General features: G+C 33.1%; 1 protein-coding gene and 1 long non-coding RNA gene across 2 annotated transcripts in view; both read left to right on the top strand.

Annotated features, from left to right (window-relative positions):
• LOC149490092 (uncharacterized) overlaps window positions 1-9,633 on the top strand; it is a 71,318-nt gene extending 61,685 nt beyond the window's left edge. Inside the window, exon 2 of the mRNA XM_089714892.1 lies at window positions 7,908-9,633. Within this exon, the coding sequence (XP_089571018.1) occupies window positions 7,908-9,253 (1,346 nt within the window). The 3' untranslated portion in view covers window positions 9,254-9,633. The remainder of the gene's footprint in view (window positions 1-7,907) is intronic.
• A 1,908-nt stretch (window positions 9,634-11,541) lies between these two features.
• On the top strand, window positions 11,542-12,724 carry LOC149490091 (uncharacterized). Its single transcript, XR_016318383.1, has 2 exons — window positions 11,542-12,079; window positions 12,178-12,724. It is a non-coding gene; the product is annotated as an uncharacterized LOC149490091 (long non-coding RNA).
• Window positions 12,725-17,155: the final 4,431 nt, after the last annotated feature.

Here is a 17,155-nt window from a genome sequence, read left to right as displayed (position 1 = left end):
AAAATAATCGTATTATTCAAAAATAATTGCTTGACAACCTAATAACTATAAATATCTCTAAAAACAACAGAAATTATAAATCTGAAATAGGAAGAGGAACGACGATTTGGAAATATTCGGAAAATATAAAAATGCTAAGAATCCGCCATATAGACTTAATAAATAAATAAATTTAAATATTTTCATAGACCCGACGAAATCAACGAAAGACAGGAAATGAAACGGGTTTTAACTTCGGTTAATTTCAGTTAAAAGGACATTATTATTGTAATATGTAATTATTTGTGTTCACGGACGTATAGTTTGGGACAGGAACCGCGGCGCTTCCGGGAGTATCTACGTTATAATAACTTTATGAAGCCTTTCACTTATGATTTTTATGTTTACAATGAAATATCGAAATTCATATAGGATATTTTCTTTACGTGACGCATTGAAATGAACAAAATAGTACCTTTAATATTTTAAATCAACGATGCTAAATCGAGGGAAGTTTTTAATTCTTATTTCTTTCTTATCAAGATGATTTATAGCTAAACATAACGAATAATACGAAATAAAACATACAAAAGATTTGTAGAAGCAGACGCGTCAAAACAAACATTGTCTAAAGCGCGTCACACACGGTGAAGATACTATAATATTTTATCTTAAGATGCTGTTATATTTTATATTACAGTATCTTAACGCATCCGGTATCAGCGTTCGGACCATCATTTTTCTTTTTGTCATTGCGTACTAAGACCCCTGTAGAACCGCCATCCTGTTACAAATGACGCGAAATTTTGTGGGTCATTTGTAACAGGATGGCGGTTCTACAGGAGTCTTAGTACGCAATGACAAAAAGAAAAATGATGGTCCGAACGCTGATACCGGATGCGTTAAGATACTGTAATATAAAATATAACAGTATCTTAAGATAAAATATTATAGTATCTTCACCGTGTGTGACGCGCTTAAATCAGCCATATTATATCAGACGTATTTGATTCAATTTCCAATTCGCAAAAAAGCAAAGATTTATGTTACGCTCAGAAGCGCTACACACATTTTCTTTGAATGCCGATTAAATTACAGTATGATTTACGATAATCCATCTCATGAGAGATGGCACCCTTAAGTGATACTGCGGGTCAATGAACCCGACAATGGGTTGCAACGACCTCGTGACGTATACGATCTGATATAAAGGATTCTTATAAACAATGTATGGGCGAACTATAATTGTGTTCTTGGAAGATTTTTTGAATGATTGCTTCGAACACGTATTCCTTTATTTAATTACTCGGTTTGGGTCTGGTTTTACTCGTGAGCTTATCACGTTTATTACTAGCTTATTACGCATTTGGTGGTTCCAGAACAACACTTTTCTTTAATATACAAATACCTTTCAAGGCTTATTTTCCACAAAAAAATTGGCTTTGTGAGTAAATTTATTAGGGTCTTGTTGATCTATGGTAAAATTTGACACAATTTCTTCAGCTGTTGTTATGAAAACGTTTTACTACATCTACAATAGGTACTTACATTTAGGTGATTATTTTTTAGATAAATGATATATTACTAAATAATCTCATATAGATGATAATGTGACAAACAAATAACAATAAATATAAATATTATCCCAAGAATGGCGCCCAAGTTTGCACTGACAGCTGGTGAAAGCGTTTGCCTACTTGCACACCGGTTTGTGGCCCTTCGCGGGGCCATGGGTGATGGGACAAGGCAGCGGGGTGATACGCGAAGCGATAAGCATAAGCGATTTATTGTTGCGTTTTACATCCATATGGTCTAAGAGCCGGTGGGAAACCGGCCTTCACCGATCTGATAAACAGATGAGACGTATTCTTCATCAAAATAATTTATGAACAAAACTATGCCTATGATCACTTGCCTATAAAAATTACTCATGACTATTATAAATTGAATTAGCTTTGATCATCAGATCGGTGAATTCGTTCTTCCACTATCCTCTACTAATAGTACCTACTTGTGAAAAAAGCCCAGTTGAAAGTGTAGGTACTTGAAATGTTTTTTTAGAAGTATAGTTATCGTATAATAATACAATCGGAATAATTATTGTATAATATTATTTTAAACACTTCCTTAATAAAATCGATTGCTGAAACTCGTTTTATTTCCTCACTCTGATTTCTGTTACGGTTTTTAATAAAATTTGTCTGTGGAATTCGTAGGTAGTGATGAAAAAAAATCATGTTATAAAGAAAGTAATGCCAGTTCTATTAACTTTACATATCCGCTCTTTTCAAGGCCTCAGTTAAATCGTCCAGAAATAACACGACCTGATAGCACACTTGTTTTCAACACACCCTTCAAGTTACTATCTCACAAGTCACACAGTACACTAAACTTAACCAACTTATGTGCATACTTATTACTTAACTCCCGTAGGATATAGGGTAAACATGAACCAATAATATTTTTTATAGATATTAATATTATCTATGTGATATAATTAATTCAAACCTGTGATAATTCCTATTTGAAAGTTAAAAACGAGTTTATATTATTTCTTCAAATAGAAATGTTTTTTTGGACTGAGAAATATTTTTGTCAGTTTTAATTTTTCTGCATGTAGGTACTTACTACTTACTTATATGCTAAGACATCCATATTCATCGCAAACTTAACAATTATGTAACAAAGTCAATATATTACAAGTACAAAGCTTCACGGTTGTAATGGGACTACATAGTAAATACATCGTAGATATGTAATTACATAATTTATTACAAGCCAACGACCTCTGTTCTCACAGAGGAGTGAAAGTCTCTGATTGTTTTGGACGAATCAAATGTATGTAACTCGTCTGTGGATCAGCACTTATACTGGAAACGCAGTAATTTGTATGGGAGACGTAATAAGATGCTTTGTGACGTAAATATTCCGTCATTAAGGGCCTTTATTATTAACTTTTTATTCACATTCAAACTAAATCTCTAAGTTTTTTACTCATATCATTGTAGTGTGAGAATAGTTGCTATTATAATTATTTTGTATGTAGGGAAACAGATAAAGGTATCTATTGAAAGGCTTTGTATATGAGATAAGTCACGAATAATTTGTTTACTTTATTAATTAGTCAGCCGAATCAATAGTTTGACCTCCAATATCCGACTTCCTGCTCAGAGTATATAAATAGGAAAGAAAATTTAAAGTTAGGGCCTTTATATTTCGTATAAATAAAATGAAAATATAAATATTGTGTAAGTGAAACTTCTGAGAGTAAAATTTCAAGGTCGCGTTATGGCAATACCGTCACGTCATGGAGTAAGGTGACGATTTTGGTATCTTTGAATCTTGCCAGAGAAGTATCACTTCGGACACGTGCGCGCGACACACACGCTCTTTTTACAGATTTTTATTGTATTTGCAAATATGTACTATGAAATAAATGATATTTACAATATTAATAATTATTTTCATTACCTTTACTACATAAATATCTGTAAAACGTAATCTTACTTTACATAGACGACGCGGACGTAGACAGGAGATAGTTTACAAACAACTTAGGCATTAACATCAGAGCACTAAGTTATCACCAGAACTGAAAAGACATTACGAATTCCGTACATTAGCGTCGTGTTAACAAGAACACAGCCTAACGGTTACGTCACTGTGACCACTGCCTTATGTAAGGTAACGGTCATAGATAGGGCTGCGAAAAATGGTTAATTTCTTACTATTATGCTGTTATTAATATATTATGATTATAAGAGGATGTTATAGTAAATAATTGAGTTGCGGGTATTTTGATATACAATTTAAATTACAATTGAGTCTGATTTCAAAACTTTTATGTACAAAAGCAAGATATAGGTAAGCAAAAAATGTTAATAAACACAAAATACAAAACCTTAATAAAAAGTTCCAGATTGTACGTGTTCTTTTATGCTAAATAATAATAAATTTACTATATTATTGTAATTTTGACAGCCCTTAACATAGTTACATCTCAAATGACTCGTGAGATATAAATGAGACGTCTTCCTTATGTTACGTTAATATTTAACATTTTACTCACGATAATTGTGCAAAATTTACAGAATAAACAACTGTATATCAAATACATCACTACACAGTATACTGTATAAAACCAAGTCACTTTCTCTGTCTCTATATCCCTATGTCTCTATGTATGCTTTAATCGATAGATTTTGATGCGTTTTTTTTAATAGATAGAGTAATTCTCGTGGAAGGTTTTACGATATAATTTATTAGGTTTTAGACATAACGGGCGAAGCCGCGGGCGGAAAGCTTGTTATAAATTAAAGTAAAAATACAGCTAAATACTAGAAGCAATAAATCAGACTTTCATTAATACATAATTTCTTTACTTTGTCAGTCTAAACCTTGAGAAAGGACATTTTTTACCGTGTAAAAAAGTTGAAGTAATTAAGAATTTAAAATTTTTATACATGATGCATATATGAAAATCACTTTACGACTGTGGTCACAATATTTTATGTTACATTAAAATACAGTAGATTATACTTGACATTATAAAAAATAGGTATATTTTTTTTGCATAAGAAATGATCTCTTTTTTTTTTAAATTGATTACTTACCATATAAACGAAGGAACAGTTATATACATGCAATCGATACGCTAATTTTTCATTCTATTATAAAAATGTTGTTTAATAAAATAATTAATTAAACTTAACGCGATTTATTATTATTTACATGACATACCTATTTCTCATACTGTTACTGTTATTATCTAGTTGTAATAAAAGTCTGTTCGTCTGTGTCTTTGTGTGTCTTAATCTCAGAAAGGCTTTAGCAAATTTGGCATATTATTAGCACTAATAAATATAACTTCTGTGTATTGTATTCATCTTTGTATAAAAATTAAAAAGATACGACGCAATAAAATATGTGAAAAAGAAATATTAAGTAGGTACCTACCTATCTATTAGTATTTTATTTATTCAAATTTATAACCTGTCTTTTTTATCAAAGCTTCAACGCACTTAATACGTGATTTGCTCATAAATAATTTAACTTGCTAACAAGTTATATAATAAAAAACCTCATATATTAGCTAATTAGCATTCTGATACTAATTATTAAAATGTATTGTCGGTAAAAAGTTCATTATACAGGGATCGCGACAAAGTTCGCGGAATTGTTCATATTCCGGCGATTAGCATATATATAAATGTGATAACAAGTTTTCTATGGTTATCTGTGAATCTATTCAAACATATAAAAATTTATAATTATGTTTTTTCTGTCAAAATTACCGGTTGATGAAGCTTATGTGGCTACTAGCATGACGTCTTTTTGAAATGGTTGTTTTTTAGAACCTGAAAGCACAGTATGAAATCTGAAAATCTGGGCATGGGCCCCATAATATTACAATAATATAATATTATGGAGCCTCCATCCTATGTAGAAACTAATAAATAAAACCTAGCTCAGGGAATAGTAGAGCTATCTATTTATTATTTAACATACATAATATGTAAAACAGCATTTGACCATCCCTATTCATTTACCCTCGAAATGATTTCACAAAATTATGAATTCAATGCAAATTTTAAAATGTATGTGTGTAATATATTTAGGTATATTTTATATACTTACCAATACATCAAGGAAGCAGTAAGTTCCGTTATATTATTAATAATATTATAATCATATGCATAGTAGAGTGGTCGTAACTCCGCGTTAAATAATATATTGATATGATTTATTTCGATTAATAGAATTGAATATGTGAGTGATATAATAATAATGGCCCCTGAGCATTAAACCATTTTATTATCTGGAGGTACATGGTTTGAATCGTACATTGAAACAAATAAGAAATGTTTGATAGGATCATTACAGACAGAGAAAATCGATCTATATACGAAAACATATGTAAAAGGAAACAACATTTAAAAATAAGTTAAATTAGTAAATTTATTTATCAAATTTACACAATGAATGACTGATTTTGTTTCCGTAGACGTCGTTTTTAAATCGATGCAGTGTTTATGAGCTTTTACGTCACAAACATATATTATTTTTTTATGTTTTTCTAGAGATATATTAATGTAAAAATTATTAGTTAATCAATGATTACAGATATATTCCTTTAAATAAATATTTTTATGTGTAGCGATAATTTACTGACAGTATAATGGTTTTATTATGTTCTAACAGTAACTTGATAGTATCAGCAAAACCTGTTCTCTTTTTATTAATATCGTAAAAAAGATAACAGTGCTTATAAGTAAATGACAAAAGCATAATAAATATCAGGGTCTTCTTTTCGCATAGGTACTTAGTAGTAATCTGTCAAACGCGATGAAGGTACCGATATTTTTAGATACGTTTATCTACAGCCTACGTCAATCTCATACATTCGTAGTCTATTCTATTGAACGCTACGCTAACAGAAAGCCACTTGACTAGGGGGGCAGATTAAGTCCATGTTCTGTTTAAACGACTTCACGAAGTGATACGAATATAATATAATATAAGAATAATATACGAAGTGATAAATAGGTTGGAAAATATTCTATGATTGTTACTTTAAGTGCATAATCTTGATGGTCGAGTAAAATATAATTAATCCTCTAGCAGCTAGCTGTACACAAGAATATGTAGGTAACGGATTTAAAGCCTGGTTTATGCCATATGCTTTTTATAGCCATTTGAAATCGTAGAAATATTTATAAAGCATTTGAATGCCATAAAACCAAAAATATCAAAATCGTAGAAATTTATTATAATAATAAAATTGCTGCATATAATATGTAAATCGTAACTATTCAAGAAATCTGACTTAATGAATTTTAACATGAAACCTAGTTATGGTTCGTTAGCCCCATATAGTCAAGCGGAAGGTATAAGTCTTGGGGTGTTAGGGGTCACAGGTTCCTGACCTCCACAAGGACGGTATATTTTATATTTTGATTCATTCATTTAACACTACGACGCTAAAATTGATTATTATGTGAAAAAGCCACGAACGAAAAAATATTAAGAAAAACGGAAAAATATAAGAATCTGCGTGTTGTGACAATTGAACAAAGACTTTTAAAATACATGTGACGAATTTTCAAAACTGTGTAAAAGCGAGAACAAAGCAATGGTGATTGGTGTTAATTAAATAAGTCTTTTGATCTATTCATTGACCATTTCAATAATAAACGAATTTTTATTAAATGTAAACTAGAAGTTAGCTATAAGCTAGGCGATTTATGAAATATTCATCCATAAGATATTATAATTAAATTCTTCCTTGGATTATGAATTTTAAATTATCTCTTCTTTATGGAAAATCTCTTCGCATTCATATAAGTTTGAATGCATTATATATTATAGGTGTAGATATATAGGTATACTAGCAAAGTCAAGGTCCTCCGAGCTACACTATACAAGTTAACCATTTTATAAATAGACAATAGCTACCTGCTGGCTTTAAAAGATAGCGATGTCCTTTTTACGCTGTGTCTGTGCGTTCCTTATGAAGTACACGATCACCTCGACATTACACGCTGATCGATATCGAAGCTATACCAGATGATAGTCACGTGGGTCGCACGCGCACCCACGCGCGCCCTAAATGTTATCCAAATGTATTAACAATTAAATCTCATTTGAGATATTATTTAACACTTTCTGGTCTCTAAATACGTAAAAAAACTTGAAAAAGTAGGCATGCAAAATTGATTAGACTTCTAATTAATTTTGCACTAAGCCCAATTTTTGTGGCTATTTAGAGTATGTAGGTACTGATAAAAAAGCGAACATTATATTATAAAATGTTGGATAAAAACTCTTTGCAGTTGTTGCTTGGCGAATAGTTTTTATGAACAAATATAGAAGTAAGACCCAAATATGTTTAAAATATAATTTACTCAAAGCTTTTTCTCTCTTTTCAGGTGAAGGTTGCATAGAGAAGCCGCTCGCTACTCTATGGCGCAACTACCAACAATCCACGAAACCCGACGTGGTCATGAAGCTATCCGTCACTAACTCCGGCCTCAAAGGCTTCACCAAAGAACACGGGCTCACGGAGTACTGGTCCCACCGCATCACCTACTGCACCAGCCCACCCCACTACCCCAAGCTCTTCTGCTGGGTCTACCGCCACGAAGGGAAGAAACTGAAACACGAACTCCGTTGCCACGCCGTTCTATGCACCAAAGAATCCATTTCAAAGAGAATTTCTGAAGAATTACAAGTTAAGTTAAAACAGGCCCTAGTCGAATTTAAGAAGGATCGTATCTGCAAACAGAACGCCAGGCTCAGCCTTGCGAATAGCATCTATGAGAATCCCAGTATGCCCCGAAGAAAGATAATGCTCAGTGTAGGCGCACTTAATTATAGGCCACCGTTAGAGCGTTCAAAATCAGCTCCTAAACTCGGTGCTATTGAGGAACTTTGCTCTGAAGAAGACGAAGAAGAAGCTGAGATGAATGCGAAGAAACCTATAGATGACGATTACGACACACAAACTCTGGACAGGCGGCGACAGGATGTTAAATCACCTCGCAAATTATCATGCCCTGACGTCGTCAAGCGAATCCGTTCTGAATCAGAAGGTTCGGACGCCGCTGATGACATTATACACCTTCTCATCCGCGAGACAAATTACAAAACTGAAAACGAGGAACCTAGTCACAATGATACCGACAAATTGATAAAACCACTAGAATCGATAGCGGAAATGGGTGAATTGAGCACGATTTGTGATAGAAAAGAATTGCTACAAAGTAACTACCTCGTCACGGACAGCGACGACGGTTCAGTTTCTTCAGGATGTGAGACTGCAAGTACGGTGACGTCGTCTGACGCTGAGCCCATCTCTCTGCCACAATTCCACGAAGAGCACAAAGAGGACAGCGATGACGAACGAGTGTCAGCATTTGACAGCGTACGTTTTGGCACCATACGTGGCAGCAGCAGGAGCTATAACCATGCATCAATAAAGGAAGAGTGCGAGGACATCTCAGATGAGGTGAACCACGTACCGATCGGAGAGAGGAATGGTTTTCGTCGACGGTCCACATACCCGCTGCTACGAGGTGACTCCGGCGTGACGAATCTCGAAGGCAAATTTGAGTCGCTCATTGACAATCTAACAGATGTAGAGAGCTTGCACTCAAGCACTGAAACCGATGTATTCAAGACGGTCGGTGATAATGACAGCGCTTGCAGCGATGAATCGGGATATTCTGAACTGCTGGAAAAGGAAAGCATTATTGGCAACACGATAATGGTTTAATTTACCGCCACATGCACGCACGGTTAAGATGATATCTAGCATAGATATGTGTGAATAGTAGATAATTATACATGTAAATAAATAGAGAGATATTATGTACTTTTTCAGCTTGTTTTGTATATATTGTAAAATAAGATTTATTAAGTCGTGATTTATATGAGATTTCATTAAATTCTAATTCTATTGGATGACCGTATTATGTTATGAATAATATATTATGATATAGAACCATCTTATTGAATTATTGTAAGTATGCTCGTCACATTGTCACGGTTAGTAGGTACTTACACATTCCATGTTTATACATTTGTAACTCAGGTCATTCACCTATGTCTGTAGAGAAAAATTACTTTAAAAAATAAATATTAAAAACAGTTAAATAGATTTATTCATTTAATCCCTCACTTAGATAAGAATCGTAAGATTTATCAATTAAAAAGTCTGTTTTTTTATAAATATTGCTAAAGAATCTCAGGCACAACAAAAATAATCAAGCAGAGGCTTATCACTCAAAAACTGATGCTGGACAGATTTTGTCTCCTCATATGCTTTCAAATACGTAAATGAAACATTATTAATCGATTTAATATATTGTGAAGATAAGTCTGTACCTACTTTTGAACTACTGATACCATTTTAATGCCTCAGCCCCCGGAATCACAGACACAATAGAAAATCTATTGTGTCGTGGCCCGATCGGGCCGTTCGGTGGTCTTATACTATTTGAGCCGTAATTAATTTATATATGTAACTAAGTAACTAACATCTAGGTATACTTAATATTATAAAGCTGAAGAGTTTGTATCTTTGTTTAAATGCGCTAATCTCAGAAATACTGGTCCGATTTGAAAAATTATTTCGGTGTTAGATAGCCCATTCATTGAGGAAGGCTATAGGCTATAATATATTATCATCACGCTAAGACTAAAAGGAGCGGAGCCACGCGGGTGAAACCGCGGAGCGCAGCTAGTAATAAATAAAACTTATAGTAACTCCTTATTTCCCTTTAGTGTGTATCCCCAAAGGTTCTTAGATGAAAGTAAAATTATTACCCTACGGTATTTCAATTAACGTAGAAAATGTGACAAAAACTGTACATGAACAATTACTACGATGATGTGAGCGTGTGACGCGTGCTCACCCGCTATTGAAATTAAAATTCCGATCACGACGTTTTTTAGTTGTTATTTCGAGCAACTACTATGTGAATACTTTTCGAATATTAATTTACGTTGTTGTACTAGCAATGTGATGTAGAACATTTAAAACAATGTTTTTCTAAAGAGGTATATCAATGTGACAATTTCAATCAATATTAGTCTACACATGTTCTCACACGCTTCACATCAAAATGTTATTGGATCTTTTATAATTTTAAGAGTACAAAAAATAATATAAGACTGCCGATTTTTAAGGAAAAATAAACTCGAGAAGGGTTTCCCTGGATGATTACAGTAGCGTCACTATACGAAAACATGGATAACCGTTGTAAACACTAAACTTTACCTTATTTAGAAAGATGTTTAACTGATCAATATATTAATAGACGAGCCTGTAAACTAGTTGCAAAACCTAACATAACAACAAAGGAACAAAGATCCTGCGTTCACACTAGGTACACATTAAAACATTACTATTCATAGCACTGCAACTGGTTTCAATCGCTACAAAAGAATAAATTATATTTTTCGGTCGGAACGCATATAGGATAAATATGAATGTCATATTATTATTTTGTGTTTGTGATAAAATAGGCTATAAAAAATAAAAATATAAAAAAGTGAAGTCCCATGTCCCCTAGTGGGCGAGCGAGGAGCGGGCTGCGCTGGGCCCGCTCGTGCGCGCGCTGGCCCGCCTGGCCGCGCCGCAGCCCATACAGCCCGACTGCGAGCTGCGGGCAGATGCTTTATACATCTGTTTCATTGATCGATTTTCTTTAGGGACAAGTAGGTGATCAGCCTTCTATGTCCTACCAGACCGAGACATTTTTTTTTCTTCATCTCCACCGGGAATCGAACCCAGGACCCCTCGGTGCTACGCTCACACGTCAACCACTGTACCAAGAAGGCGGTCCTATAAAAAAATATACTTAGTAAAGAAAAAAATATATTACAAAGTTAAAATATGTGCTCTAAGAAATCACACAAACCACGTTTTCCTTTTTTGTCTAGCAAAAATAAACGAAAATTTGGCGTCTGTAAGCTTAGACCTGTAAGTATAAACCGTTTTTATAGACAGGAGATGATAAAGATACTGCTGCAGAAGTGATGCTGAACTTCAAATATATTAATTAATAATAACACAGACTAATAATAATATACTACGTATACAACAGACGGTGCACTCCATACAAAAAAAGTTGCACTATGAATTTACGCAATTAAAGCGCCAGTGGGGAAATAACGTACTACTTGTTCGATTATATCTCTTAGTCTTTTGCTTTTAACACACTAGATGGCACGTTAAACACAGACTTGATGTTCTTTTCCTTCCAGAGCCACTAGATGGCACTAATGTAAATATATGTACACGTACCTTTTATTTTCAAGTCCTTGACAGTTGTCAAGTGTCAACTGTCAACTGTCAACATAATATTTTGTACCTACTCGGATTTTTAATTAGACAAAGCTGACTCACAGAGTAGGTACCTACATTATTATGACTGGTATTTAGTTCAGTTTATTTACGAGATTCTGTCAAAACCAAAACGAGAAGCTTTGTTTGTTTTCGTTTTTTAATTGTTGAAAAATAAGTGCTAAATATGATGGACTGTGAGGTTATGTAGAATCTACAGGCAGAAAAACGGCAGAAAATAAGCTTTATATGGTAAACTGATATTTTCTCTGAACATAAATTTTTACAAACATGATTTTTAATGATTGGTTTAGGGATTTGTAACCCAATATAAGATTGTTTTATTACAGACTTATTGCTTACGTTCGCAATAACAAATTTGTTCAAGAGAGGAGAAGAATTAATCCATCCCAAATGTAAATACGATTCTCCACAAAAACATTGTAGACACAAGAAAGGGATTTCTACATTTGCTACTAAGAAGGATATGGGATCATGAAGGATTTCATCTGTTTTAATACCAGTAAAATGGAATGAGCGCCGTGGCCGTGACTGTGTTTGGTACATAAAGAATGACAAACATTTAACTTAAAATTATTATGAGTGCATTACGGGCAAACACACAATAAGTTGTCCTTTGACTAAGATGTACTTAATTTTAAGGAACACTAAAATGGATGGCTAGAATAGGTATAATCGCATACATAGTATTTATTTCTAGTCTGTTGTATAAATAATCAAAGACTACAAAATATATAGTGAACTATGTCTTTAATATTAATTCTACAGTTTACAGTGTAGTGTGTAATCTGTTGTATGTGTGCGTCTAGAATATATAGTCCTGTTGTTCTACAGTTTAAGCAGTTCAATACAAGCTTACAGTCGAGTCAAGTGTTTCATTAACCACCAACCATTGCATGGCAACCCTGCCAGTTTTGTAAATTGTAGTCTACCTAACCTGACTGTTGGTTTTGATTTGTATCACACAAAGAATACTATACCAAATTTCAAGAAATAAGAATTAAATATTTGATTAACTTTTACTAATATACAGGAGCTTATACATCAAACAAGACCAAAGCAGGGCTTTGGAGAAAGTGTGTATGGACAAAGACCACAATACATATGGTGCGGACAACTGCATGAAAAGCATGCAGTAAGGGACATTAAATAAATAAATAAATAAAACACATTTATTGTCAAGATCACAACACGAGATACATTTATAAACGAAGGAAAAACAAAAAGAAATAAAAAGAAAAATAATTAAATAAAAATAATCTTATTCCTAAGAACTGTAATGTGGCAGTGAGTGACCTGACAAATGGAGCCAACTCAGTATAATTATGATGGCAAGGTGATTAATACCTCACCACCACTGATTTTCAGTGACCCCAAGTGACTATTGGAGTTTCAGTCTAGAATTGTATATATTAATGATAATTTAACATGAGTATATTATGTGAAAGATATATTTCTATTAATATGATCCCACCAAAAACATTTTCATGTAAAATGTTGCCAAGACGAGCCCATATGACTCGCACTGTCAAAAAGTTATCAGATCTCATGTAGAGCCAAGCTTCTAACACTACACGCCCTAACTCTACAAGGCCTAACTTCACAAACTCTACACCTTAGTCAAAATATGTGGCTGGGCCATTTCGCTACATTCACATCGGCGTAAGGTGAAAAATTAATTCACTGTTCATTACTTTTGTGTTATACAATAGTTCTTGTAGTAACGAACGGCCAAGCCACATATTTTGACTAAGGTGTAGAGTTTGTGAAGTTAGGCCTTGTAGAGTTAGGGCGTGTAGTGTTAGAAGCTTGGCTCTACATGAGATCTGATAACTTTTTGACAGTGCGAGTCATATGGGCTCGTCTTGGCAACATTTTACATGAAAATGTTTTTGGTGGGATTTCATTTCTTTTTGTAAGTTGTTTGTAACAATTTTTTTTTTTTTATTTTTAGCTACTGTGTGGACGTAAGAGGCAGGAGATGTTCGCAACACTTCTATTCATTCATATTTATATGATCTGATCTGAAGTATATGTCTCAATATATATCGATTAAATTTTTAATTTTTTTTTTAACAAGGAGTACCTTTACATATATATATCTAGGGGAACCAAGTTTTAGATTATTAGATTAGACCTCTAGCGTCATCAAAATTTAATTTAAAATTTCAGGTCTCATACAAACTCTCATCCCCTAGTTTAAGGGGTTGGGGGATGAAAGTTACAAGTTTTATAATTTTTTTGTTGTTTGTGTGCTAATACTAGCTTACATACAAAATTTCAGCTTTCTAGGACATTAGGAAATACCTTAAGAATTTTGATGATCATCAGTGAGTCAGTGACGATTAGCGTTTTTTAGATATAAATAAAATCTGAAGTATAAAAGCTAATGTAATTAAAAGTTAATATGTTCAATAAGTCCGCTATTGACAATATATCCTGAAAATTTTGTTGATCTAGCATAATCCAAACCCAAGTTATGAGGGTTCAAAAAAACGTCGAAGCGCTTCGAGAAAAGGTAGGTAGTGCCCGTGCGCGTAGTCGCTTGGCTCGTCTTGGCGGGGGCACTACCGTGCCCCCAGATAAATACTAATAAATAAATACATCAGTTAAAACATGATATACATATATATACATATATATATATTATGTATAGGTAGATATAATATCAGTATGTAATTATGTATATACTTAATGTAAATAAATAAAATTATGTGTATGTTACCGGAAATGTATGAAATCAAGGAATTGTATACAAATCCTAGTGGTCTAAGATCCGAATATAAGTCGAAATGCAACGGCGTGATAATAGAGTGAGACCAATTTTATAATAAATTAAGTGTATTAAAAATGGTTTGACTGGAAAAATCCTGGACAGGATATTTTTTATTAATTATTAAAAAAAAATTATTTTCATTTGTTATTAATTGCAGTTTCGAGATAATAAAACAAACGTTATTTGAAGACTTTTTAACGAATGGGTCTCAAACTAATAGGAAATGTGTACAATGCCGATGCCACTTGGGAAATGTATAAAATATTGTTTAATAAACTATTTAATGCATACATATCCTAGTAAATGTATAATCTTCCTTGGAATTATATATAATTCCAATATCGTATTAGGAAATGTATATAAAGTAAATGATTTCTGTAATAAAACACGTTGTTATTTTTTTTTATTATACTTAGCACTTATTGAGACAATCGGGTAACAGTCTTACCGTAAAATAATAATAATATGTTCATATTATCTTACTAATTAACATTTCTTAAATCAACTTATATTCAATCAAATCAAATTTTCATTTATTTAAGGGTGCTATTACCGATTTTTAACAAAAAACGCTATTTTACGGTACCATTTTAACTCAAAGCAATTACACGTGAGAACAAAGTAATATATTAATTTAAAGATAATATATTCAGATCTACGATCATCTTATAAAAATTGTACGACGTCATACAAAATTGTCGCTGGAATACGATTTTCCCAGCACAATGATCGCATAAAATACAAAAAAAAAAATTTTAAGAAAATTAAAAGCCTAATCTATCTTCTTACCTATAAATTATTGAGGGATATATTATAGTCCTTTATAGATTCTGATAATTTTTTTGTATCTAAATCAAAATTTTATTTCAATTATTAGCTAAATTAAAAATACTTCTTGATTTCTTCATACATTTTGCTCTCGCGGGTCGTCAGACCGCGCTCAGAAGCGCTCTTGGAAGGACGGGTGTATCGCTCCTTGTCCCAAAAATAAAACGAATTAGAAAAAGATTATTGTGCGTGCACTGTCGTTTTCGTGATTTGAAATATTTGATACTTTTCAGATGCTCTTTTTTATGGGTTGTTGAATAGATTGGTGGGGTAAAACAATTCAAGATGGCGTCGACGAAAATTTGACTTTTTTTCGTGATGGGTGTCATTTTCATAGTTTTTGGGGTAGCTATTAACGAATATGAGGTCAAACCTGAAATCCAAGATGGCGCCGACAAAAATTGTACATCTTTTCGTCATGGGTGTCATTTTCATGGTTTTTGGGGTAGCTATTGACCAATATGAGGTCAAAACTAAAATCCAAGATGGCGCCGACGAAAAATTTGACATATTTTCGTCATGGGTGTCATTTTCATAGTTTTTGGGGTAGCTTTAACGAATATGAGGTCAAAACTGAAATCCAAGATGGCGCCGACGAAAATTGTACATCTTTTCGTCATGGGTGTCATTTTCATTGTTTTTGGGGTAGCTATTAACCAATATGAGGTCAAAACTAAAATCCAAGATGGCGCCGACGAAAAATTTGACTTTTTTTCGTGATGGGTGTCATTTTCATGGTTTTTGGGGTAGCTATTAACCAATATGAGGTTAAAACTGAATTCCAAGATGGCGCCGACGAAAATTGTACATCTTTTCGTTATGGGTGTCATTTTCATGGTTTTTGGGGTAGCTATTAACCAGTTTGAGGTCAAAACTAAAATCCAAGATGGCGCCGACGAAAAATTTTACATCTTTTCATCATGGGTGTCATTTTCATGGTTTTTGGGGTAGCTATTAACGAATATGAGGTCAAAACTATAATCCAAGATGGCGCTGACGAAAATTTGACTTTTTTCGTGATGGGTGTCATTTTCATGGTTTTTGGGATAGCTATTAACGAATATGAGGTCAAAACTAAAATCCAAGATGGTCGACGAATTTCAAGATCGCGTCATGGTAATACTGTCGCGTTATGGAGCAAGGCGGCGATTTTGGTAGCTATGAATCTGACACGTTTTCTCGGCACACACGTTCTTTTTTTTATTATCTTCGTTTAAATGTTTTAGATAAACTTTATTTTAAAAAAAGTTTAGCGAATATATTTAAAGTTAATAATATCTGTCAGAATATAAACACAGATGATGATTGCCACAGAGTTGCGTTTTATATTACATTTCTAAATTCTAATATTTAGAATTTAGAAATGTAATATAAAACACAACACACAATTTTAAAGAACATTGAAATGCATTATGCATTTCAATGTTCTTTAAAATTGTTTTTTTTTTAAGACTTTCTACAAAACTGTAGTTGTTAACGTTTTAGTTATTTTATTTAAGTTTACTTTAAAGGAGTAAGAAAAATATACCTAATTATCGACGGTTACATTGGGGATTTGGTAATACCTACAAAGCTGTCTCAAAAACCTTGATAATCACACCCATGCCGAAAAGATGTAAGAGTTTCGTCGACACCATCTTGGATTTTAGCTTTGACCACATATTGGTAAATAGCTACCACAAAAACCATGAAAATGACACCCG

The sequence above is a fragment of the Colias philodice genome, chromosome 3 (assembly GCF_061535455.1).
Source record: "Colias philodice isolate Cphi_HAF_F1 chromosome 3, ilColPhil1 Martin Lab GWU primary, whole genome shotgun sequence".
Classification (NCBI taxonomy): domain Eukaryota; kingdom Metazoa; phylum Arthropoda; class Insecta; order Lepidoptera; family Pieridae; genus Colias; species Colias philodice.
The sequence above is the reverse complement of the archived record's forward strand: the minus strand, read 5'-3'. Positions and strand labels throughout refer to the sequence as shown.